Here is a 25488-nt window from a genome sequence, read left to right as displayed (position 1 = left end):
CTATTAGTAATTTAGCAGGTGGGAAGGATGGGATTGGTTTTATAGGATTTGTAAGAGTGAGGTTGGTTGGCATAGAGTCAGGGTACACCACCTCCTTTTTTGCTTGGGTGATCTGAGCAGAGTATATTGTAGCCTGGGGGGTTCAGGCGCCTAGGCAGCGAGACATTTCTCTGTGGTACATTTGACTGGGGACAAATGGCTGAAATTACATTCAGCTGCAGAGAAATATGGCTGTTTGCAAATTCCCTGTGGGCAAAGAGAAGAATGTGTTGCCATACCTACAACTTCAATAACCAAATGCACAGGGGGAAAACAATGTCCATGGTCCCCAAGGGAACATGAGACAGCAGGCAATATGTCAGGCATAAGCAGCAGGCTGGCCAGAGGACATGTCAGTGGCAGTAAAAATGCAGTGCACAATGGGCAATGCCTTTATAATCAGTGTGTGTGGACCACTACCCTCTTCACAGTGTCTAGGGAACATTACCTAAAATGCATACTGGAGCATAAATGTGACTACAGAACCAGGCAGGATTTTCTGCATGCTGTAGCACACTTCTACATGACTTAGTCACACAAGTATGTACTGTACACTAAGCACAACAATCATTACTTCTTCTGCCTCCATGCATTTGGTTATTAAAGCTGTGGGCATGGCAGTATGTGCTTCTCTTTGCCCACAGGGAGTTTACAAAACAGCCATATTTCTCTGCAGCTGAATGTCACTTCAGCCATGTGTCCCCAGCCAAAATGTACCACAGAGAAATGTCTCGCTGCCTAGGCACCTGAACCCTAGCCTGGGTTCAGGCGCCTAGGCAGCGAGACATTTCTCTGTGGTACATTTGACAGGGACAAATGGCTGAAATTACATTCAGCTGCAGAGAAATATGGTTGTTCAAATTCCCTGTGGGCAAAGAGAAGAATGTGTTGCCATACCTACAACTTCAATAACCAAATGCACAGGGGAAAAACAATGTCCATGGTCCCTAAGGGAACATGAGACAGCAGGCAATATGTCAGGCATAAGCAGCAGGCTGGCCAGAGGACATGTCAGTGGCAGTAAAATGCAGTGCACAATGGGCAATGCCTTTATAATCAGTGTGTGTGGACCACTACCCTCTTCACAGTGTCTAGGAACATTACCTAAAATGCATACTGGAGCATAAATGTGACTACAGAACCACGAGGATTTTCTGCATGCTGTAGCACACTTCTACATGACTTAGTCACACAAGTATGTACTGTACACTAAGCACAACAATCATTACTTCTTCTGCCTCCATGCATTTGGTTATTAAAGCTGTGGGCATGGCAGTATGTGCTTCTCTTTGCCCACAGGGAGTTTACAAAACAGCCATATTTCTCTGCAGCTGAATGTCACTTCAGCCATGTGTCCCCAGCCAAAATGTACCACAGAGAAATGTCTCGCTGCCTAGGCACCTGAACCCTAGCCTGGGTTCAGGCGCCTAGGCAGCGAGACATTTCTCTGTGGTACATTTGACTGGGGACAAATGGCTGAAATTACATTCAGCTGCAGAGAAATATGGCTGTTTGCAAATTCCCTGTGGGCAAAGAGAAGAATGTGTTGCCATACCTACAACTTCAATAACCAAATGCACAGGGGGAAAACAATGTCCATGGTCCCCAAGGGAACATGAGACAGCAGGCAATATGTCAGGCATAAGCAGCAGGCTGGCCAGAGGACATGTCAGTGGCAGTAAAAATGCAGTGCACAATGGGCAATGCCTTTATAATCAGTGTGTGTGGACCACTACCCTCTTCACAGTGTCTAGGGAACATTACCTAAAATGCATACTGGAGCATAAATGTGACTACAGAACCACGCAGGATTTTCTGCATGCTGTAGCACACTTCTACATGACTTAGTCACACAAGTATGTACTGTACACTAAGCACAACAATCATTACTTCTTCTGCCTCCATGCATTTGGTTATTAAAGCTGTGGGCATGGCAGTATGTGCTTCTCTTTGCCCACAGGGAGTTTACAAAACAGCCATATTTCTCTGCAGCTGAATGTCACTTCAGCCATGTGTCCCCAGCCAAAATGTACCACAGAGAAATGTCTCGCTGCCTAGGCACCTGAACCCTAGCCTGGGGGAAGGATGTCTTTATCCGGGATTTGGGGTTTTAGCCAAGTCTCTGTAAGGCAGATACCATCAGGGATGTGATAGAGTAGAAGAACATTTGCTTGTTTGGAGAGGAGAATTTTATAGAGAGGGAAGGGGTAGGGATGGGCCCAGGATTAGGATGTATGTCCCCTGATAGAAGCAGGGTTGTTTGGAGGTGGTACAGTGTAATTTTAAGTGAATAGTAGAACAGAAATTTAGCCTTGGTTTTAGAAGATGTAGGGTGTGGGGGGATTTTAATTTTAGGGAAAGGGGTATTCATAGAAAAGATAGATGAAGAGATAGTAACTGAGTACTGAGGTGAAGTGAAGCTATAAGTATAGGGGTTTGCAGGAGTTTTATGGATAGGCAGTCATTGAGTGGCATAAGAAGTTAGAGTGAGAAGGAGAAATAGTGGAGCCAAGAGGAAGAGAGAGCGAGAACTGTGATAGCCATAGCGTAGATGGGAAGTCAGTACGGTTATGAAGTGAGTTAAGAGGCAAGGATGGAAAGTTCTAGGTACAGTTTGGCAAATTAAAGGAAGTATTTATGAATAAATTGATTTATAGGGTGAGACAGGGCACTGTAGGAGGGTAGGGGATACTAGAAATTTGCAGTAGGTGTGGTAATTTGGAATATATTGAAGGAAGTTAGAGTTGATTCATTGATCTGGAGCATTTCTCCTCGGGCCTCCACTGAAAACAGGCTCTGTGGAACCTAGTCGGACTTTCCCGGTCAACAAATGTTAATTTTTTTTTTTTTTTTTTAATTTAAGTTCTAGATGATAGGAAGGGCCGGGGATGGAAGGGGTGGGAGGATGTGAAGTCTGTGTATAAAGGAAATGATATGGGGGGAGGGAATGGAGATGGGTAGGGGTGCAAAGTGCGCCTGAGGATAGCAAGGGCGAATGGAGTGGGGCTACACCTAAGGCTGAGAACAGCACTAGAAACAATCTGTAATCGTAGACCAACAACAGGACAGTTTATTACACTGTACCTAATTTACAGTTCCCAGAAAAACAGGATAAGCTGTCCAGTAAAATGTTTAGCGGGTTAGGTAAGAGCAGTAAACTTAGGGGTATAGGGGGATTAATGTGAAAGAAAGGAGAGGCCAGATAGAGGTAGTCAGGTGCCTGTGGTAGTGTGCTCACCTAGGGATACAACGTACAAACACTACAGAGGAAATACAGATCCGTTTGCAGAATGGTGGCTCAGCTGTTAAAATTCTCTAAAAAGCAATGGGAGATATGTGTATATTTTATTTATTATTTATTTTACAATTGTTGACCGGGATAGTCCGACTGGATACATGTCCATTTTTAGCGGAGGCCCGGGGAGAAAAGCTCCAAACTTACAAACAGATAAAGACAAGCAAGTTACAGTATATACACAAACATATAGTATTAACATACAAGTTACAGTCTCACATTTCAAGCTTATGAAGAATACAGTTTATATACAGAAATATATACAAATATGTTACAGTTTCTCTTATCAAACGTATAGGTGCAGCTTTTATACAGAGTATCTGCAAAAATGTTATAGTTTCTCTTTTCAAACCTTTTAGTGTAAGAGATTATTTGCTATGAATAAGAAATTGCAGGGATATTGAAGTAGATGAGGCTTCAGTCAGGGTTAGAGTAGGGACATAACCAGTGAGTTTTAAAATACTGGGTTAGATTTTTATTTTGAACTGATTAAGGGAGGGGTTCAGAGTAAGGTCAGATGGGAGCGAATTCCAGGTTTTGCCTACTGAATTTGCAAACAAAGATTCTCTAAATAGGTTGTTACCTTTAACAGATTGAACCAAAAGTTCTGTAGTGGAACAAAGAGGCCTATCACTTTTGTAGGGATGGATAATGTTTTAAGGAAGGGCATTTTTTTCTGGATGATTAATAACCTTGAATGCTACAGTAAGTTGATTAAATTGAATTAGCCTGGGGAGTTCTAGCCAACCCAAGAGGTTTAGGTTTTGACAGTGGTGTGTCCTGTAGGGAGTTCCTGTGGCAAACCTGGCAATTTGATTGTTGCAGCAAGAGAATTTACTGAGACCAGTTTTGTTCAAGTTAGTGAGTATTGGTGAGGCATAGAGTAGAGTAGAGTTGAAAGCAGATGGGTACGGGCAATGGCAGTCCTAGCTAGAGAGGTGAGAAAAGGTTTGTGTTTGTATAGGGAGCCAAGTTTTTTATTAACGGTTTTAATAGTTTGGTTTACGTGCATACCATATTTGAGGTTGTTGTCTATTAGAACACCCAGGAGTTTGGTATACATATCTGGTGAGATTATGGTCCCATTGTTAGATGTTATAGTAAACGAAGGTCGAGAGGATTTGCGAGTAGGGGAGAAGAGCAATAGGTTTGTTTTATTAGGGTTTAATATCAGATGTTGATTAGAGATCCAGTTTTCCACTGTATTAAAGGTTTTCTGGGTTAAACTAAGGAGATCTGTAGGGGTAGAGGCTGAGCAGATCAGGGTGGAGTCATCAGCATATTGTATACAGGTTGCATCTGGGATTACAGTGTGGAAGACATTGATAAAGAAGGAGAAAAGATGGGGACCTAATATGGAGCCTTGAGGGACACCAAGGGTAATGGGGAGAAGGGTGCAGAGTTTACCCTGCCAAAGGACAGCCTGCTGTCTTCCACTAAAATAAGACTGAAACCATTGTATAGCATGGTTGTTTAGGGATATTTTCTTTAGGGTAAGTAAGAGTAGCTGGTGGTTAACCATGTCAAAGGCCTTAGGAAAGATCGAGAAACAGGGCAGAAGATAGTTTGTTGTTGTTACAGTTGGAATTTATGACATTAGAAAAGGAGAGGAGGGCTGAGGTGGTACTGTGCTGTGGTCTAAATCCATGCTGGGAGTTGGCCAGAAGATTATTTTGAATAAGGTAGTGTAAGAGTTGTTTATGGATACACTTTTCCATAATTTTAGCCAGAGGGTTCAGTGGAGCTGCCACCTTTATGAAGTAGTATGACATGGGATATTTTTCAGATAGAGGGTATAGAGGCTTCAGTTATGGTTCTGTTTATCAAAATAGTGACAGGGTATGCTATGACATCAGCAGCTTTTTGCAGGTAGTCTGCAGGGAAAAGGTCAGCTGTAAGGGTGGTTGGTTTGAATTTTTTAATTAGAACGCTAATGAGTGAAGTCGGAACTTTTTGGAAGCTAAAGGTGAGATTGTCACTGGGTTTAAGTGTTTTAGTGTTAGGACAAGTGAGTTTCAGTTTGCTAGCAAGGGCCTGGATGGTTTCTATGAAGAAACTGTTGAAAATGTTGGCAATGGACTCTGGTGATTTTTGGGTAGGGGCTGAGGGGGTTGGAGTAGTGGATTGCCCTGGGTGGAGGAGTTTGTTAATACCTGCCCAGAACTTTTGTGGCTTGTTGAGGTGTTTCTGCTGTAGATGGCAGAAATAGTTTTTTTTGTCTAGTAATATGGATTTTTTTGTATCATTCCTATATTGTCAAAATTTGAGTTGATCTTGTGGGGCTTTAGAGGTGCGCCAGGTGTTCCAGGCATTATTTCTTTGGATGATCTTTAGTTTGGTTTCTTTAGTGAGCCAGGGGGCAACTTTTGTTTTAATTCTAATAGAGCGTGCAGGTGCATGGTTGTCAAGGATGGCCAGGAATGTGTTATTAAAGTGTGTTACTGCCTCATCTAGTGGTAGTTGTTTTAGAATTGACCAATTGCATAATTTAAATTCTTCTAAGAATTTATTAAGGTTGAAGTTGTTATTTCTTATTGTTTTATAGGTGGGTAGATGTGGGGATTACAACTTTATGCCTAATAGTATACATTAAGAAATGATCACTTAGATCTTCAGGGAGAGTACATGATTTGTACATGTGGAGGGGGCTATTAATTAGTATCCAGTCTAGGATACTTTCTTTATTGTTAGGCTTGCTGATCCTAGTACTGGAGGTTATAGTTTGTGTAAAACCATGTAGGTTTATGTGGGTGGTTGGGGTGTCTGCAGAGCAGGTTTTCCAATCTATATTGAGGTCCCCTAGAACAATGGTCTCTTGGGGGTAGGCACTGGATAGCCAGTAGTGGATGTCTTTTAGGGTCCTTGAGTTATTACCTGGGGGAATATATGTGGGAATATATGGGGGAATATTTTGTCTCCTAACTCTTTGTAGTTGGAAGTCTTTGTGAGATTGACTTAGGACTTGCTTGTGGCAGAAGACAGAGTTTCCAAGCCGTGCATAAGGTGAGTAGTGGTGATGCGGTAGCATTGTCGCCTCACAGCAAGACGTTGTCGAGTTCGATTCTCAGCTAGAGCATCTTCTGTGTGGAGGCATGCGTGAATGGGCGTGCCTTCGTTGAAGGTTGTGCATCAGGGCTGGTAACTTGGCACGTAAAAATTCACTACCAAACATTAGCGGACTGGAGTTCCGCTGTGGCGACCCCTAACTGGGATAAGCCGAAAGACACAACAACAACATAAGGTGAATTACTTGAGCAAGGAATAGGATAGGAGTTTGTCTCCTAACTCTTTGTAGTTGGAAGTCTTTGTGAGTTTGACTTGGAACTTGCTCACAGCAGAAGACCGAGTTTCCGAGCCGTGCATAAGGTGAATTACTTGAGCAAGGAATAGGGTGGGAGCTGGTAAGCACGCTACCACAAGGACACCTTCAGTGTAGAGGATGTGTGTAGGTAGAGGGGGAATTAATCTGTGACAAAACTATCTAGAACTCTGAAACAAAGCTAAAAAACTAATTAAACTTGATAAATCTAACTACTACTAAACTATACAAGAAAAACACACTCACAACCCTAAGAAATTCTGAGGCACAGTAAACCATATACTACACCCAGGAAAAGCCTCTACTCCAACCCCAGTACTACCAAACAACCATGATGACATACCCACTCAATTTAACAGATTCTTTACCGAAACAGTCCAAACCCTAGCCAATGCCCAAAATAGTACTAACAATCCCACACCAGTAGCTTCCCCAACCCACCCTAATACACAAAATAACTCCTGTAGCTTTGCCCTTCACCCGGTCCCCACTAAAGTAATTTCCAAACTCCTTAAAAAACTTAAACCAACAACACTGGCTGATGATAATATACCTGCAGAATTCCTCCAAATATCAGTAAAAACAGTAGCCTACCCTGTGTCCATCCTTATAAACAGGCCACTAACCGAATGTAAGGTACCTAACTCACGGAAAATATCTCATATTATTCCACTGCACAAAAGAGGTAACTCCTTAGAACTCACCAACTACTGCCCAAACCCAATCCTGTCATGTTTATCCAAAATATTAGAAAGAACGGTTCACTCTCAACTAATACAATACCTCCAAAAAATAACTTACCACCACAGCACTACTATAATTCACTGACACAGTAAACCACCATAAAAACAAGGGACTATTTGTATCTTCCATTTTCTTAGACTTATCAAAAGCCTTTGACATGGTAAACCACAGTATGCTTATTGGCACCCTATCTACTTTAAACCTAAGTCCCTCCACTATCTCATGGTTCAACAGCTACCTATCCGGCCATCAACAAGCAGCCCTATGGAAAAAACAATTTTCCCAACTGCTACCAGTATCCATAGGAGTCCCACAGGGGTCCATTCTAGGCCCACTGTTGTTCTCTCTTTTTACTAGCCAAATCTCTACTTCTTCCTCAGTAGCTCAATATGCTGATGATACCACCCTTATATGTGCAGCCCCCGCCCCCATAAAAGAACTACAAACCATTACCCAAAATAACTTTACTCTAGCATAGAGGTAGTTTACCAACATCAAGCCTATTCTTAATCCCAAAAAAACAAACTAATTCTCTTCTGCCCTGTTAGAGTTCCACTTCTGGACAATACAATTACTATTTACTCCAAGGATAATATTCAAATCACTCCTACTGCTCACAGTAAACTGCTAGGTGTAGAAATTGGCAATAACCTGAACTTTGACCTCCATCTAGCTCAAACCATTAAGAAAGTAAACAAAAAGCTAAGACTCCTCTATAGGAACAAACAGTATATCACTATACCTACCAAACCTACCATTGCAATGACTCATCTGTTATCCATCCTTCTCTATGCCCCCCTCCATCTTAACTAATCTCCATCAAACAGATCTAAACAAAATGGAATCTTGTTATAACAAGATTTCTAAGTTTGTGACTGAAGCCCCATATAGATCACATCACTGTCTAGCCCTTAAACAACTCATTTGGCTTGAACTACCTCAACTATTGGTACTTAATCAACTGTCAATAGCTCACAAACTCTAGTACTCCCCTGACAAAACCCCAGCACCCCAATATCTAATCCAGCCTCATACTGCCACTAGATCCCTAAGATCTAGTAACCAGAACCTAACAAATGTTATCAAATATAAAAATGACCCTGGCACATGTCTCTATGCCTGCACTAGTGCCAAAATCTGGAACTCACTACCAAGACAAATAACTAATACTGACCCAACTGTTCAGTTTAAAAAAGCTCCTCAAACTTCACTATACTAATAACTGGGTCTGCTCCTGCTACTCCCCAGGATACCTCATACCAAATAACCTTTGCAATGATTCTTTCTAGGATCAAAGGTCATGCCTTATCACCCTGACAAGTCTGTTAACCAGCTGACGTTACTCCACATTACTACTGTGTGACTCAAAACGTCCATTATGCCCTAAAATAAAATAAAAAAATATATATATATTTCACAGCTAAGACTGTAATATATCCTTTAATAATTGTCTGTGCAGACTGTATTTCTATGTACTGTATTTTTAGGAGTAGGCTTGATTACTCACAAATATGTTAAGATGTCTCATTTGTATTTTACATTATTCATGTATTATATGTATTGTACTGGAGCTTTTCTCCCCGGGCCTCCACTGAAATGGATCTGTGTCCAGTCGAACTTTCCAGGTAAACAAATGTAAAATAAATAAATGATATTCACAGAATGAATGGTAGTATGTTTTGAGAGTTATTGTTTCATCAGTCCTAGGGCAACAGTGTGCACAGTATTTAGGGAGTTATAGTTCAAACATGCAACAGTGATACCCACAGTCTGAAGGGGTGCTCAGGTGGGAGGGTTGTTGTAGAACCCCATAACTAATACACACAGATTAAATGGGGAGTATGAATTGTTGAGTTGTAATAGCTTGGGGTACCACCATGCACGGACCAATGGGGAGTGTGTAAAATCTTGGGTACCACCATGCACTGACGAAATGGGAATGTGTAAAAACTTGTGGTACCACCAGTCAGACTTGACCCTATGTCTTCCAGCTTGTTAACTGTTTTAGTATTATCATATTCCATAAAAATTCTTTAACTGCGGTGGTGGTGCTGCGGTTGCGTTGTCGCCTCACAGTAAGACGTTGTCCTGTTCGATTCTCAGCTAGAGCATCTTCTGTGTGGAGACATGCATGAATGGGCGTACCTTTGTTGAAGGTTGTGCGTCAGAGCTGGCAACTCGGCACGTAAAAATCTGCTGCCAATCATTAGCGGACCGAAGTTCCGCTGTGGCGACTCCTAACCAGGAAAATCTGAAAGACGCAACATATTCCATAAAAATTCTTTCAAGTATAGCTTTATGGTTAGCATGAACAGTTTTTTTTTACAGTTAACAATACTGTCAGTAACTGTGCAGTACTTTATTGGGTGCCCTTTTGTAGATCATTTAAAACAAACTATTTCAGGTGCTAATATTTACATTTTTTTGCAGGCAAAGAAACATACTCAGTGAAAGCTTATTATTAGCCTAGGTATGTGCTCATCTGACTTATAATTTGCTATTTCAGTTAACAACAGACATTCTTTGAAAACCGCTAGCCAGGCAGTAGACATATGGTCACTCTGAAAAAAAATCTGTTCTGTTGATGATAGGGATTGCTCTTTTACAATTTTCTGCAGACAGAATTTACAGACCTTTACTTGAATTGTTTACTTAAGGGTATAGCCACAGTTTCAAAATGTGCTTTAGGTTGGTGGGCAGCACTGGACAATAGCATATTATGTGCCTCCGCATCTTTAATTTGTACTATCTTAACTGCAATTACAAGTCAGGCTGACGCATGATAATTTAACAAAATTAGGTTTCATTGAAACTGCACAAAAGCAAAAAAAAATTTATTAAGAGTTTAAAAAAAAACTTAGGCAATTTCTCTATGACAATGGTAATAATACCAAAATGTTCACCAACAGAAAAAAGCAGGTATGCTCAAGTTTTGGCTGCCCAGGAAAAGTTTAGTAAATGGGGAAAAAACTTTCACTTTCTTCAAGTCAACCCATCTCACTGCCACAAGGATTATTTTCCCATAAAAATCTCTGTATGGGCACAAATGTGTTTAAATGTTCTTGAAAGCAGCCTCTTTTACTCCAGGAATGATTTGTTTGGCGAGTACAAATCTATGTATGGACATACTGTTTGACAGTTCCAGTGTTTTATACTTTCAGTACTCAGCTTGTCACTCAATTTGGAGCATGTTATATGCAACTTTAAGAATAAAATTCCTTTCTACTATGGGGAAAACTAACTTGGACTCCTCTAGAATAACAAATTTCAGACACTGCAGTGAAAAAAAGCTATTCTTCTGTCAATCGCGGTTCATCAATTCATGTGAAATTAGTTCAGAAATCAAGCCTGTTAGAGGCTTTAACTTCAAGTTGTATCTGCACATACAGTTTTATTTTTTTTTTGGTTGAAACCAATTAAAATTTGCTTCTTTCAGTCAATGCAAAATGTTATTTGATAAACCAGCCATAATCAAATGGTATACTTTCTTACCTCTTTTGCCAAATGATAACTGTTAAATCAAACAGTACTTTATAAGGCAGTTAGTTCACAAGGATATCTGGGTTATACCCTTCTGTTTGTATCTGCATTGTAACAAATCCAAGCAACTTTTTAGTGTGTTTGCAGTGCTGACACAGTGTGTACCCCTTCACCTCAGAACTCTTACAAGCATTACAGACCTCTCCTCCATTTTCAGATTACAAGTCTAGGCAATCTCTCTGCCTCTTCTTAGGTCTGCTTTAATCCTTTATTTAGAACTTCTCCATCTTATCCTTTGTTGACCTGGATGATGGGACATCTACTTCTTCAGGACTGGCCACCCTAATATAGCTCTAGAGGCAACTGTTATTTTTTAATTGCTATGGAAATGGTTTACCTGCCTGTTGCAGATTGCCTTCTTACCTCAAACTCTTTGACACTCCTCTGCGGTCAGTAGTGCATTTCCCCTGACTTAGTCCCTGACTTAGTCATTACTCACCAATATATATATATATATATATGTATATATAATATATATATATATATATATATATATATATATATATATATATATATATATATATATATAATATATATATATATATATATATATATATATATATATATATATATATATATATATATATGTATATATATATATATATATATATATATATATATATATATATCAGTTATCATCACTAATTCATGTTTTACTGGCTCTTGTGTGTTTCGTTTCCCTATTTTGAAGGTGTTTAAGTTGAAGTTAACTACAGTTTTCTTCAAATGCAGGTTGTTGTTAGTGATGGATAAAAATGGTTGATAGTGGATTTTGAAGGCTGTGAGAAAGATGGCATCTTATGACTAAATGTGTAGTCTGTATAGCCTGCACTAATTACCTGTTATGCAGTAGATCAGTACTGATGCATGGGTAAATAACAGTCTTATTGGTCACTGTCCCTTATCCATTTTATTAATGCACATTTGTTACAGAAATTTCAGCACGTCTTGTATTGTTTCTTATACTTGCATAGGAATTGTTATACTGGGAGTAAATGCAAATTTCTGCTCGTTCTTGTCGTAAAAGAGGAAGAAAGGAAATTAATTAATTTTAGCAAATTGGCAAACAGGACACCTTATTCAGTTTTGACACCATTAAAATGCTTTATGAAACAAGGTCATTTTATTAGTTTATACTGTGAACTGCAGAACAAATAAATTATTTGTATTTTCAGGTCCCAGAAAGTTTTGAAGATGTTGCTGTTGAATTTTCAAGGGAGGAGTGGGAGATGCTGAGTGAAAAGGAGAAGAAGCTACACCAGGAAGTGATGCTGCAGAACTTCGATCACATGATAGATGTCGGTAAGGAACTCTCAGAGTCATATCTTTATACAGATTCAGATATTATTCATATATCTCTGCAGTGCAGCATTCAGATGTTATTTGTATTTCTTTGCAGTATTGAGTCATAAATGATAAACTGGTATACTTTCCAAGTGATTCATTTAGTAACATGATAATGCAGTGAGCCACTTTTCAAAATTAAACATGCAAGATGGATCTATATCAGAACATAGAATGATTAAAATCGCGAACGCTGTAAAATGCCGGCCCTCAAAGTGCTTTTTTTGAGATCGCAGTACAGTGAAGATTGGAATATTTGCCCTTTCCTCATTGTAGTATGATCTCGGAGTTGGAATATATGTTTAGCGGAGGGTGTGGATGGCACAGCCCCCCACAGTAATGAGTTTGAGGTCTGGCATTTTCTCTCTTTAGAGCATTCACAATTTTAATCATTCAGTGTCCTGATACAGACCCAGCAAGACACTATTCTTAAAGCTGCACCCTTTCTTGACAATATGCACATCCATGTAAGAATGTTGTGCATGTTGAAAGCATAAAATCAGTACAAGGATTTGCTGAAATGTTGGTTTGATTCTGAGCATTATAATTCTGTGTGCTTCCAAAACCTTTTGTTTTTTTCATACTAAAACACAAACCAAGCCACATTAAATTGGTAATAAGTAAAACACCAACCAAAAAAAAATCACAGTTGCCACAAGGGAAATGGAATATAATGAACAATCAGCAGCTTTAGTGTCCAATACTTTTAATACAATTTTGTTAACAGACATCTTCAGAAAACAAATCATAGCTGAATACAAAGTCTTTAAATAAAATCCATCACCAATTAAATCAACATCACAATCAACCTATTAACTTATTAATTAGCTACATTTCCATAAAATCTGAGCAGCACTTAAAACTTTATAAATACCCCCCAAAAAAACAAAGTCAAAAACAGTCTTTAAATACAATCCATCACCAATTAAATCAGCACCACAATCAATATATTAACTAATCAATTAGCTACAGTTCCATAAAATCTGAGCAGTACTTAAAACTTTATAAATACTCAAAAAAAAAAAACCATAAAAATTTATAACGTAAAAAAATGTTTTATTTTTAATCTTTTTTTCTCTTAAAAAGAATTTCACATTAATGCTTTCATTCAATCCAGGAAGTTGGTCTGCTTTTAACATAATTTGCCATTTAGTTTCAATAGCTTCTAGTCTATTTTTTAATCCCCGACTCTCAAATCAAGTAGAACTTGTTCAGTTACTGAAAACGATTTTTTGAATACTTATCACATATATTGGAATGTTTAAATACAGCATTATTGTTGTCTTTAACTTTTATACTATATAAGTGTTCCTTGATTTGTTTAACTAAACTACATGCTATCTGTCAAAGGAAAAATAACTTCAAAATGATCAACACACGGCAGGTTCAGGTTAAGGCACTTTAATCTTGCAGCAAGGAGACAAAAACGTGCTAATACAGAGTTTGTCTAACTGGAATCAGGAAGTGAAACTATTTTTATACATTTCTTACAAGGTATTGCCTACTAAGCTGACGTAATAAATCACAAGTTCTTTCAATATTATTTCTCAGCAGCTGTTTGTCCATGATTTTCTGCTGGCATATCAAGTTTACAAAAAAAACTTCCTAAGAAAAACAACGTGGCCTTGATGACCACCGGTCAGATACAACTTCTCACTATGCAATGTTACCATTTAAGGTACTATGGCTAATTCGAGCACAAAGCAAGTACAGATTACAGTTCATTTCTTCAAGCAGTCTTTGTCTGATGTATCTCTTCTTTTCCGCAGCTGTGCATGTTCTCATAACACGAACAGGGCTGACTGTTCATATTCAATCACATTATAGAAAACAGTATTGTTCTATTCATTCATTTTCCTGACCTAGCAGATAATCACCTGCTTCTCAGTACATTTCCAAAAGGCATAAACATGAATTTTGCTGTGCTAGCAAATACTAGGTCAGAGAGCATCTTGCAATTTCAGAAAGCATACTGCAGTTTGAAAAAGCATCTTATAATCTCATACAGAATTGAGCTGTACATAAAATAGAATGAAATGTGTTAACCCTTTTAGCTTCTAATAAGCACTAAACATATACATTAATGCATATTTTTCTAACATTTCCCCCCTGTTAATACTTTTTATTCTATTTTCAAAAGCATAAACAATTGCTTCTTCTCTTAACCTCTTTCTACTCAGAATTTGCAGTTAAGAGAGTCATTCAGTTTAAACTTATGAAAGTATTTCATTTTTCAGCAGTTCTTCAATTTCAGTACTTTGATATAAAGTCTCAGAAACTGACATGTCTATAAAATCTTTGATCAATCTTTCATGCAGGGAATACCACAACAAACACACACTCCTAATAGGAGTAATCCCACACAAATGGCAATCAGGACGTTCATTAGGATGCTACCCCACCCCCCACAAACAAATTCTGGAAAAAGTCCATCAGTGGGTTTGGGCCTGGTTTGGTCATGGTTGACACTTGCTGAATCACCTCAAGATGGTTGTTTATCTCATGCTGGTTGTCAGGAATATATGAACAGCATTCCTCTTTTATTAAAGCGCACGTACCACCTTTTGCCACTAGGGTGAAGTCAAGAGCCATGCGGTTTTGAAACACCACAGTTCTCATATAATTCAGTTCATCAGTCATTAACTCGAGAGCAGAAAAAGTTGCATTACTCATTACTTCAAGATGTTTGGACAGTTTTCTCAGCTCCCAAATTGATTTCACTGCGCCATATGCAGGGGCTATACCTGCCTACGATATAATAGTGTCACTCAAGTCCATGTGTGTCAGTTTGTCTTTGTTTTTTACGGAATTATGGTTTCTCCAGCCTGCTTCGATTCGTCCCACTGGATTTTCAGGCCTTCTGATTGGATTTCCGGTTTTCTTGGTGACATCTCTGACATTTCGAATTCTTCCCTGAGGCAAAACTGCAGTGTGTCGTATGGCTGGAACCAGGTAACTCAAAAAACAACTGCTGGACCAGTTCTCAGGTAACCATTTGTATGCCTTTTTCCCACAAACAAAATAACAATTCTCTACTTTAGTATTAATATACACTTGCCCTGCATGAAACATTTTCTTATCAATAATAGATAGTTGTTTTAAAAGAACAGGATTATGCTGTATCTCATCAATAGTCTTATGAATCGACTCGAGATATGAGTCATAGTTTGCATCACAGATATTACCTGCATTATTGGCTTTGGTATAACATTTGTAAGGAATAGTCACATTACAATTACTCCAACCTACCTGAACAGTATCATTTTTGTAAAAACATACAATTTCCTTTTGTGTAACAGGCAGGTGCAATGCTATTTTGTCTTGTGATTTTACAGTTGTAGTATCAAAAAGCAAATTTTCCCAGGTCTCATTGACCCCTAGGGAGACAGCAGTCATTAATAATCCCCCGTATGCTGTTGGTATAGCTGTGCAGATCCAGCAATTCGAAACATTAAAAGTTAAAGCATACACATATTTAATTTATTGGTAAGTGTTAAAGTTCGGATGCCAGTCTATGAATGATTCACGTTTATTCAGTTCAGCTCGTGTGGCTGGAAAAAGGAAAGGCCACAACAAAAAGATTAATGTTATCAGTATGGCCAACAGAATGATCATGCAATACTTCTGAGGTTGTTCAGCATTTCTATTTGCTCCGTATCTGGTCATTTTGTTCTTGTGTAACAGTAACAAGTTTTTTGTCCAGTTCAAAGTTTTTAACCAATTTACAGTGTGTCAGATGAATCCAGGATGCTCGCTCTGCGATCTTGACTGCAGTGGGTGTTGACAGTAGCACTTGGTATGGCCCTTCCCACTTCGGTGTGGTCCAGTTCCTTCTCTTGATAACTTTCACCCAGACCCACGTGCCTGGGACTACTGCGGCTTCCGATGGTCCGGTTTGTTCTTTATCTGAAACAGAATTTAACTGCAAAAGTTATGTATTACTTAAAAGTCATCTCATATACTCTGCAAGTGAACTGTCAGCCTCCTGGTCTGCAGACATGAGAGGTTTCCACTGAGGTATATAATATGCCCTCCCAAACAGTATTTCAAAAGGAGTTAACCCCTTTGCATTTGGAACAGTTCTCAACAGTGCCAGAGGCAGGCAGTGCACCCAGTTCTTCTGTGTCTCACTAATAAATTTCCTGAGTTTGTTTTTCAAAACCCCATTATGCCTCTCTACTAATCCTGCGGATTGGGGGTGGTATGCACAATGGTTCTTTAAGGAAATTCCGAAATATCGACTCAACTGTTATATGGTTTGATTTACAAAGTGTGTGCCATTGTCACTGTAGATCTTTTCCGGTATGCCAAATCTAGGAATAACTTCTTTAACAAGGACTTTTGCAACAGTAGCTGCATCTGGATTTTTGGTCGGAAAAGCTTCCACCCATTTGGAAAACATATCTATAATGACAAGACAAATATTCTTATTTTCACATTTGTTTAGTTCTATGAAATCCATACAGATAGTATGGAATGGGTACGGTGGTGTTGGGAAACTCCCTTGCTTAGGCTTCAATGCCCCTTGTGCATGGTGCCTGTTACAAACATGGCATGCTGCACAAAAATTTTTTGTGTAGTTTGTAAATTCATATGCAGTGAACACTTGGTTCACTAACTGTACCATCCCCCCTGTTGAGACATGGCACTGCCCATGGCTCAACAAAGCTGCATATCCAAACAAGTTAGACAGCAAAATTGGTTTTCCTTCTTTGGAGATGTACAGCCCTTTTTCAAGAATTGCTCCTCGTTTTATCCATTTCTGTTTTTCTACATTTGTAGTAAGTGTCTGCATTGTTTTTAACATTTCTAAATCTAAAATCTAAGAAGGTTGTAATTCCTCACTCAAAAGAAATACTTCTGAAGCTGAAGCTGCCTGTTTTGAAGCTATATCAGCTTTCGCATTACCTTTTGAAATCCTATCCTGTTGCTTGGTATGAGCTACGCATTTACAAACAGCTACTTTCTGAGGTAACTGAATAGACTCTAACAAATCTAAAATAAATTTCGCATGATTAATTGGTTTACCAGTAGATGTTATCATTCCTCTATTTTTCCACTGTTGTGCAAAAACATGTACAGTAGAAAAAGCATACTGGCTGTCAGTAAAAATGTTCACACATTTACCCTTTGCCAAGGTACAGGCCCTTGTCAAAGCAATCAATTCTGCTGCTTGTGCAGATAAGCTGTGTGGTAATGACTTTGCTTCTAAAATCTCAGTATCAGAAACTACTGCATACCCTACTAGATTCTGTCCTGTAGGACCCCTTCTGCATGAGCCGTCCACGTAATATGTCACCTTGGCATCATCCAAGGGAACATCCATTAGATCTTTTCTAGGCAATGTCTTTTGCTCAATTTCCTGCAGGCAGCTGTGTGGTGTGCCATCTGCAGGGGTCGGGAGCAAGGTAGACGGGTTTAAAGTTGTACATCGTTCAACTGTCATATGAGGTTGGCTCAGGAGTATAGTCATACAGGAAAGATGTCTAGCAGGAGAAAGATATGCTACTTTTTCTTGCAGTAAAATAATTGCGATTGCATGAGGCACTCTCAGTGTGAGAGGGTGGAACAACAGTACTGAGGCCGAAGCCTGTACTGCCATTGCAGCTGCAACTACTGCTTGTACACAGTGGGGCAGGGATCGAACCACTGGGTCCAGCTGTGATGAATAATAAGCTATGGGGCGTTGCTTATCCCCATGCTGCTGTGTTAACACTGATGTCATGTAACCTTGTTTACAATCTACAGTTTGGAAAAAACGTTTATGATAGTTTGGTAATCCTAAAACTAATGAGGATGCTATCAGTTGTTTCAGTTTGCAGAAAGCTGATTCTGCTTCTGGTGTCCATTGTAATAAATCATGTGCTGCCATAGGCTTCTTGTATATCAAGTTGATCAATGGAGCAGACTCCAAGGCATAGTTTGGAATCCAACTCCGACAGAAATTAGTCATGCCCAGGAAGGACATCATTTCCTTCTTGGTAGTCGGTTTGGGTGCTTGCAAAATTGCTATTTTTATATCTTCATCTAATGTTCTGTCTTCTTTGGATATTACATATCCCAGGTATTTAACCTTCTTTCTCCAAAGCTGCAATTTGTTTTTATTTACTTTATGTCCCTGTGTGGCTAAAAATTGTAGTAATGCTATCGTATCTTCTTTACATTCTTGCCGGGTGGGGGCTACCAGCAGGATGTCGTCTACATAAAGTAAAATTTGGCTGCCTTTTGGTGGGCTAAATCCTGCCAAGTTGCTTGCCATCTCTTGTGCAAATATTGCTTGGGCTTTCACAATACCCCTGTGGTAATCGCGTGTATGTATACCTTTTCTCCTGAAATGTGAATGCAAACCAATGTTGGCTGTCAGGGTGTATTGGTATCGAAAAGAACGCATTGCTAATATCTACCATAGAGAAATACTTCTGTTGAGGCTTCAAATCATTCAATAGAGTGTGTGGATCTGGCACTGTAGGTTCTCTAGGTATTACTGCGTCATTTACAGCTTGTAAGTCTTGGACCATACGTCATTCTCTGTTTGCTTTCCTAACAGGAAATAAGGGCGTGTTACATGGTGAATCGGGAGATTCTATCAGTACTCCTTCCTTAAGTAAAGCTGCTATTATAGGTTTGATTCCTATTTCTGCATCCTTCCTTAAGGGATACTGTCTCTTTTGAGGTCCGAATGTTGATTTTGGAGTAATAGTAACTGATCCTGCTGTGCAAATAAGTCCTACATCTGATTTCCCTGTTGACCAAAGAGTTTCTGGTATGCTCCGTAAGACATTTTCTTCCTCTTCTAGTAAGAGTGCTAATCAGCTGTCCTCACTAGACTGCAAGTGTACAGCTGTGTGAGTCTGCGTTATCCAATTTAACTTCTGTTTCTGTATTCCCTGTTCTGACAGTTCTAACTCTGTTTGTTTCTCCCACTTTGTGACTTTTTCTCCAAGATCTGCCCATTTCACATTCTTGTCTTTGGTTAAACTAACATGTGGTAATCGATTAGATTTATAGAGTGCAAAGAATTCCTGGGGCAATGAACAGCTGACTACACTGTTCCCTTCTGTGTCCCAGTACAGATTACGTAATACTAATCTGTTTGCATGGTTTTTAAACAGTTCTTGCTCATATTCCTTATCAGGTCCTGATGTGCAACAATAATACAGAGTACAGTGCAACAAATGCTGTTTATCACTGTCAAGGGAGGGGGACTTACTGATGGCTATGTTCATCAGTTCTTCGGTTACTGCCCCTGGACCAGTTGTAACTAAGTCCTGGCTGTACCAATAAAATGTTTCGCCCTCCGGTCACACCCCAAAAGTATCCATTTGTCGCTGTGCTTCCATAACCTGCATAGTCGGTACTACAGCTATGCCAAATATCTGCATAAGATCTCTGCCCAAAAGGTTCACTGGGCATTTTGCAGAAACAACAATTTTGCTTTTCTGGGTCATCCCTGAAACAGGGTCAGTTATTGCTATGTTGTGGGAGAGTGGCTCCCGATACAGCTGTCCATTAGCTGCTTTCACTAATATGTAATCAAGTGATTCTGAATTTTCTGGTAGTTTGGAAGGATGTATCAGGGTTCATGAAGCCCCTGAGTCACACAGGAATTTAACTTCCCTCCCCTCTACCAAAAGTGTAACTTCTGGTTTTGTGTCTGCTAAATAGAGCTCTAGGCTCAATAATGCTAAGTCTAAAATTTCACTTTCTTCACCATCTGTGATTTCTTGTACTTCCTCTATTTCTTCTATCACATTCTCTATTCCCTTTATCACATTTGCATTTGTCTTTTCTTGGTTATTCCCTTCTAGTGATTCTTGACTATCATATAGTCAGTCCTCACCTTCCTTATCTTCCATGGCTGCCTTCTTGTTTTGCTTGCAGTCCCTTGCTAAATGTCCCTTTTTTCCGCATTTAAAACATTCACCCCTTTTCTTTCTGTCTTCAAACTCTTCTGATTGTTTATCAGATTGTTTGTTTCCCTGGGCATTTTTCTTGCCCTTTTTTCTGGACTGTACTACATAAACTTCTGCTCTGTCTTCTACAGCAAATACTTGGGCTTTCGTTTTCTTTTTACTGTTAAAATGCCTTTCAGCATACCTAGCATATTCAAGTAGTGACTGTAATCTACTTGTACGATGGTCTACCATGTGCTTTGTAATAAAGCTGCTTATAGGCAAAATACTGCCTTTCAAAAATGCATTCTTTAATTACTGCTCATATGGGGAATCATGTGTTTGATCTTCAGGTACCTGCATTCCACAATGGTTATTAAAACACTCTAATAATCTAGCGTAATATCTGTCAACAGTTTCACCTTCCTGTTGGATGCATTGATTAATGCAAGTCCAGTCTGCCCTAGGCTTCCATTTCTCAGAGATTCGGTCCGTTAGTCCATTCACTCTGTTATCCAATTCTGCGTTGCTATGTGGGAGTGGCTTGTGTTCTGCATCACGGGGATTCCAGTTGCCACTGATCATGTGCCAATCTGGACCTACGATCTGTCTGACTACTTTTTCTACTTCTTCTCCATTTAAATGATAACTTAACCTCATGCCCTGTAAGTCTTCTAAGAATTTTCTAAAATTAACTTTTGGATGGGGAATTCCCTCTGTGGCTTTCCGGATGTCTTCCAGTGTCCACGGTCTATATACTAGGAGAGTCGGGTCCTGTCCTGCCTGCAGATTTTGGTACTTCTATGAGTGGACATATCTCTTCTTCACTCATAGCTCGTGAATTTTTATCTATTTCATATAACTCAATATCTCCTCTTAAGTTACATGTTCGAGACCTAGTCTCGATGGGATCTCTAACATACGGTCTTGGCTTTGCGGTAACAGCCGGGTATAGTGGAGGTGGACCAGCTTGTCCACTCACTTCATATTCCGGTGCAGGAAGCGGAGGGGGTGGAGGGGCTGATGCCATTACCAAATTATTGTCTTCTTTATCTAGAAACATAGCTTTTGAATTATTACTTTTTTGCTCCCTACGGTTTGCTTCCTCAATCCACCTGTGTACCTGAGGAACCCCCAATTGACGTTGCTTTTTTACCTGACCTTTTGCGTCAGCTTTAAGCTGTTTGACAAGTTTAATAAGCGAGGATTTTTCTAATTTGCCATTAAATTCATATTTATTAACCCATTTTGTATAATATCTAATATTGTCGGCACGCTGTGATTGCATATATTTTGCGTCTTCGGTTAGTGGTGGGTTTTGGGAACTTTTTGTGCACTTATTACCCAAATTGTTCTGATTTGTTAAAAAAAATTTTACATAACCCTTCTTATTTTCACATGGTACCACAATTTTCTGTTTCACAGTTTATCTAGAATAACTGTCTTACCTATTCTGTTTCCCTGATCTATGACAAGACTGCAATCTTTCTGTCCCTGACTTGTACAAAACAAATCTCCTGACAGATATTTTCAATCAAGTCCCTGATCTAAAACAGAAAAAAGGTAAATCTCACGTTACCTGAGCCTCCATGATTGATCGTCTCTGATTCGTTACCGACTCGTCCTCCAGTCGCAGATCAGAAAAGTGGCTGGCCTCTTTTGAACGACAATTCAGTTGGAGGTCTTTCAAAGCAGAAGAACCGATGTGGTTTCTTCCCCGTATAGTTTCATGCCACCTGGCCCATCTGACCTGAGGCGAAGTAAGAGTTCCGGCTCAAAGGACCAATCTGTCAAAGGAAAAATAACTTCAAAATGATCAACACACGGCAGGTTCAGGTTAAGGCACTTTAATCTTGCAGCAAGGAGACAAAAACGTGCTAATGCAGAGTTTGTCTAACTAGAATCAGGAAGTGAAACTATTTTTATACATTTCTTACAAGGTATTGCCTACTAAGCTGACGTAATAAATCACAAGTTCTTTCAATATTATTTCTCAGCAGCTGTTTGTCCATGAGTTTCTGCTGGCATATCAAGTTTACAAAAAAACTTCCTAAGAAAAACAACATGGCCTTGATGACCACTGGTCAGATACAACTTCTCACTATGCAATGTTACCATTCAAGGTACTATGGCTAATTCGAGCACAAAGCAAGTACAGATTACAGTTCATTTCTTCAAGCAGTCTTTGTCTGATGTATCTCTTCTTTTCCGCAGCTGTGCATGTTCTCATAACACAAACAGGGCTGATTGTTCATATTCAATCATATTATAGAAAACAGTATTGTTCTATTCATTCACTATTCATTTATTTTCCTGACCTAGCAGATAATCACCTGCTTTTCAGTACATTTCCAAAAGGCATAAACATGAATTTTGCTGTGCTAGCAAATACTAGGTCAGACAGCATCTTGCAATTTCAGAAAGCATACTGCAGTTTGAAAAAGCATCTTATAATCTCATACAGAATTGAGCTGTACATAAAATAGAATGAAATGTGTTAACCCTTTTAGCTTCTAATAAGCACTAAACATATACGTTAATACATATTTTTCTAACACTGTCATACCAGTGTAAGAACCCTGACAACCTGAACACATAGCAGTATATATTATGCCAGTAGATTTACACTTATATCTTTCCTTTAAATAGTAAAATCAAGACCCTTGATATATGTATGTGTGTGTGTGTGTGTGTGTGTGTGTGTGTGTGTGTGTGTGTGTGTGTGTGTGTGTGTGTGTGTGTGTGTGTGTGTGTATATATATATATATATATATATATATATATATATATATATATATATATATATATATATATATATATAGATATATATATATATATATACGTATATAGATGTGTGTGTGTGTGTGTATACCTACATATTTTACACATTCCACAATTATACATCTTTATCACTTTTAGGCACACTAATATATGTGTCCTGTTTCTCTAACATTGTTTTAAAACATCATTTCCTATAATAAGCAAAATAAGGTTCCTTACTTACGGCATTCCATACATCCCAAATGGCTTGAAAAATCTTCCAATTTCTCTTTAAAATTTCTTTAATACTTGAAATATCTGTGGGCATATCTAACATAAAAATGGGCCTCTATTTCCTATACCCACATACTATCAAATCCCCCTTTCAGTGCACATTCCACAATTATATGTGGCTAAATCTTTATCACTTTTAGGCACACTAATATAGATGTCCTGTTTTTCTAACATTGTTTTAAACATCACTTTCTATAATAAGCAAAATTAGGTTCCTTACTTATGGCATTCTGTACATCCCGACTGGCTTGCAAAACGTTCCAATTTCTTTTTAAAATTTCTTTAATTCATGAACTATCTGTGGACATATCTAACATAAAACTGGACCTCTATTTCCTATACCCACATACTATCAAATCCCCCTTTCAATATTGGCATAAAAACAGTCTCCCTTTTTGTTATAGATTTCAAATGCTACCTTATATAAAAAGCTCTACTGTAACCTCATTCTTTAAACATCTCAATAATGGTAACAACGTCCCATAAAACAAATTCCCTAAAGTTGTCATTCTGGATGCACAAATAATTTGTCTCCAGGGATGTTCTTTTGTTCTTTTTCATAAAATATGGATGTCCACTTCTGAAATGTAGGTAATTATTGGAAAATATCTATTTTCGTATTCTTTGCTATCTATTTTCTTATTCCTCCCAAAAATATATTAAAACCAACCTCTCCTAAAGTAAATTTAAACAAAAAAAATCAGAAATGTAATTCAATTGTTCAATAAAAACAATACTCTCTATTTCTGTATCTATTTCTGTAAGATCTATAATAAAAAAGAGGACATCTACAAAACATTCATCAATAGCTCATCTAGAAAGATCTAATAAAACTATAACTTTTATACACTTCATCAATACTAACCTCTAAATATGCTTCAGTATTTTTATCATAGCATTCATAAGTTTTTATATTTATTTTCGTCCATTTTAGTAACCTGCCCCTCCTTATCAGTTTTCATAAAATGTAAATCTATCCTTCTTTTTAATTCAGATAGTGCTGATAACTCATCTTTGGACAGATCAAAATAATTGTATGTATTTTTCTTACCCAATAACTCTCTTAGTTCTTTCTCACAAACCTCCTCAAACAATTTTATTGTATAATTTAATGTGGGATTAAAAACAGATTTTTTTCTTAAGTTCATTGTACATAATATCTTTAAACAGTAGTTCAAATTTAACTTGTGTAAAAAGCTTCAACTGTAATATAGTATCAACAGTATTAGCCCTGTGACTTGGCACAAAGTTGATATCTAACTTTAATAATTTTAAATGTTTGACTTTCAAACTAACGTCTGATAAGATAACATTCTTCACTCTGTACATATGGGTTTATAACGTGAAAGAAGGTGTCTAAAGTGCAACATCCACATGTCTTCCTCTTGGTGGAATAATTTTTTGTGTTTGATTTCTCCATTAAGTTTTTTGAATTTCCTTAAGTGTTTTATCTAACTTATATGGCAATTCTACAACTTCATCATTGCTCTCCACTGTCTCTGACATCTCATCCACTGAAGCTACTTCACTGGAGTTGAACGGGTTGATGTCATCCCTTCTAACATTTTAAGAACTTCTCTTCTATTGGTCATGATTGCATTACTTCATATACGGTTTAAAGGAACCTGGTTCATCTTATAATTAATACCGGACTTGTTAAAGTTCTCGGTTACACCTGAATAAGCAGTCTTATTTAAATCTGTTAATTTATCATGTTGTGGCTTTTATGTTTCCTAATAACAATCATTTTTCACTCTTCTCCACACTTAGGATAACTTCTTCATACTCTCTTTGCATCTGTGGTGCACACATTAGTATATCAGTAGCTAACTTATTGAGAGTATGAATTTTACTCTTAATTTGACTCATAATATTTATATTGCTCTTAATAAGAAGCTTTATCAGCTGCAAGCCAGTTGAATTAAAAATCTCAACCATCTCATTATAAAATCTATCTTGTGGGATAACACCATTGGGACACTTGAATAAACGTAATCCCATGGGCCCTGGGTACAATATTTAAAGAAGAAATACAAAGTTCAAAATATTTTTTTTTAATGACTAGTGCCCTAAATTTCTTTAGACAGTTCTCAAGGGCAATTTAAGTTTTAAGGACACTTGGAAGAAACAGTCAACTTTGATTAGAAAACGGTTTAAAGTTATTCAAAAAAAAAAAAGGTTAAAAAAATTTCCTATTGCATTCCCTCTAATGGAGTACCCCTTGTTATTTTGGGGACCTGTTCCAAAAAATTTTTAAAATT

The 25488-nt window shown here is 38.3% G+C and overlaps 1 protein-coding gene across 1 annotated transcript in view; it reads left to right on the top strand.

Moving 5' to 3' along the window:
- Positions 1-2590: 2590 nt before the first annotated feature.
- The window catches only part of LOC122797844 (extracellular calcium-sensing receptor-like), a 177562-nt gene continuing 154664 nt past the window's right edge, over positions 2591-25488 (top strand). The window contains exons 1-2 of the mRNA XM_044066364.1: positions 2591-2614; positions 12113-12239. Coding sequence (XP_043922299.1) covers positions 2591-2614; positions 12113-12239 — 151 coding nt within the window. The remainder of the gene's footprint in view (positions 2615-12112; positions 12240-25488) is intronic.

The sequence above is a fragment of the Protopterus annectens genome, chromosome 3.part1, assembly GCF_019279795.1.
Source record: "Protopterus annectens isolate FY-2018-M chromosome 3.part1, PAN1.0, whole genome shotgun sequence".
In the NCBI taxonomy this organism is placed as follows: Eukaryota; Metazoa; Chordata; order Ceratodontiformes; family Protopteridae; genus Protopterus; species Protopterus annectens.
The sequence above is the reverse complement of the archived record's forward strand: the minus strand, read 5'-3'. Positions and strand labels throughout refer to the sequence as shown.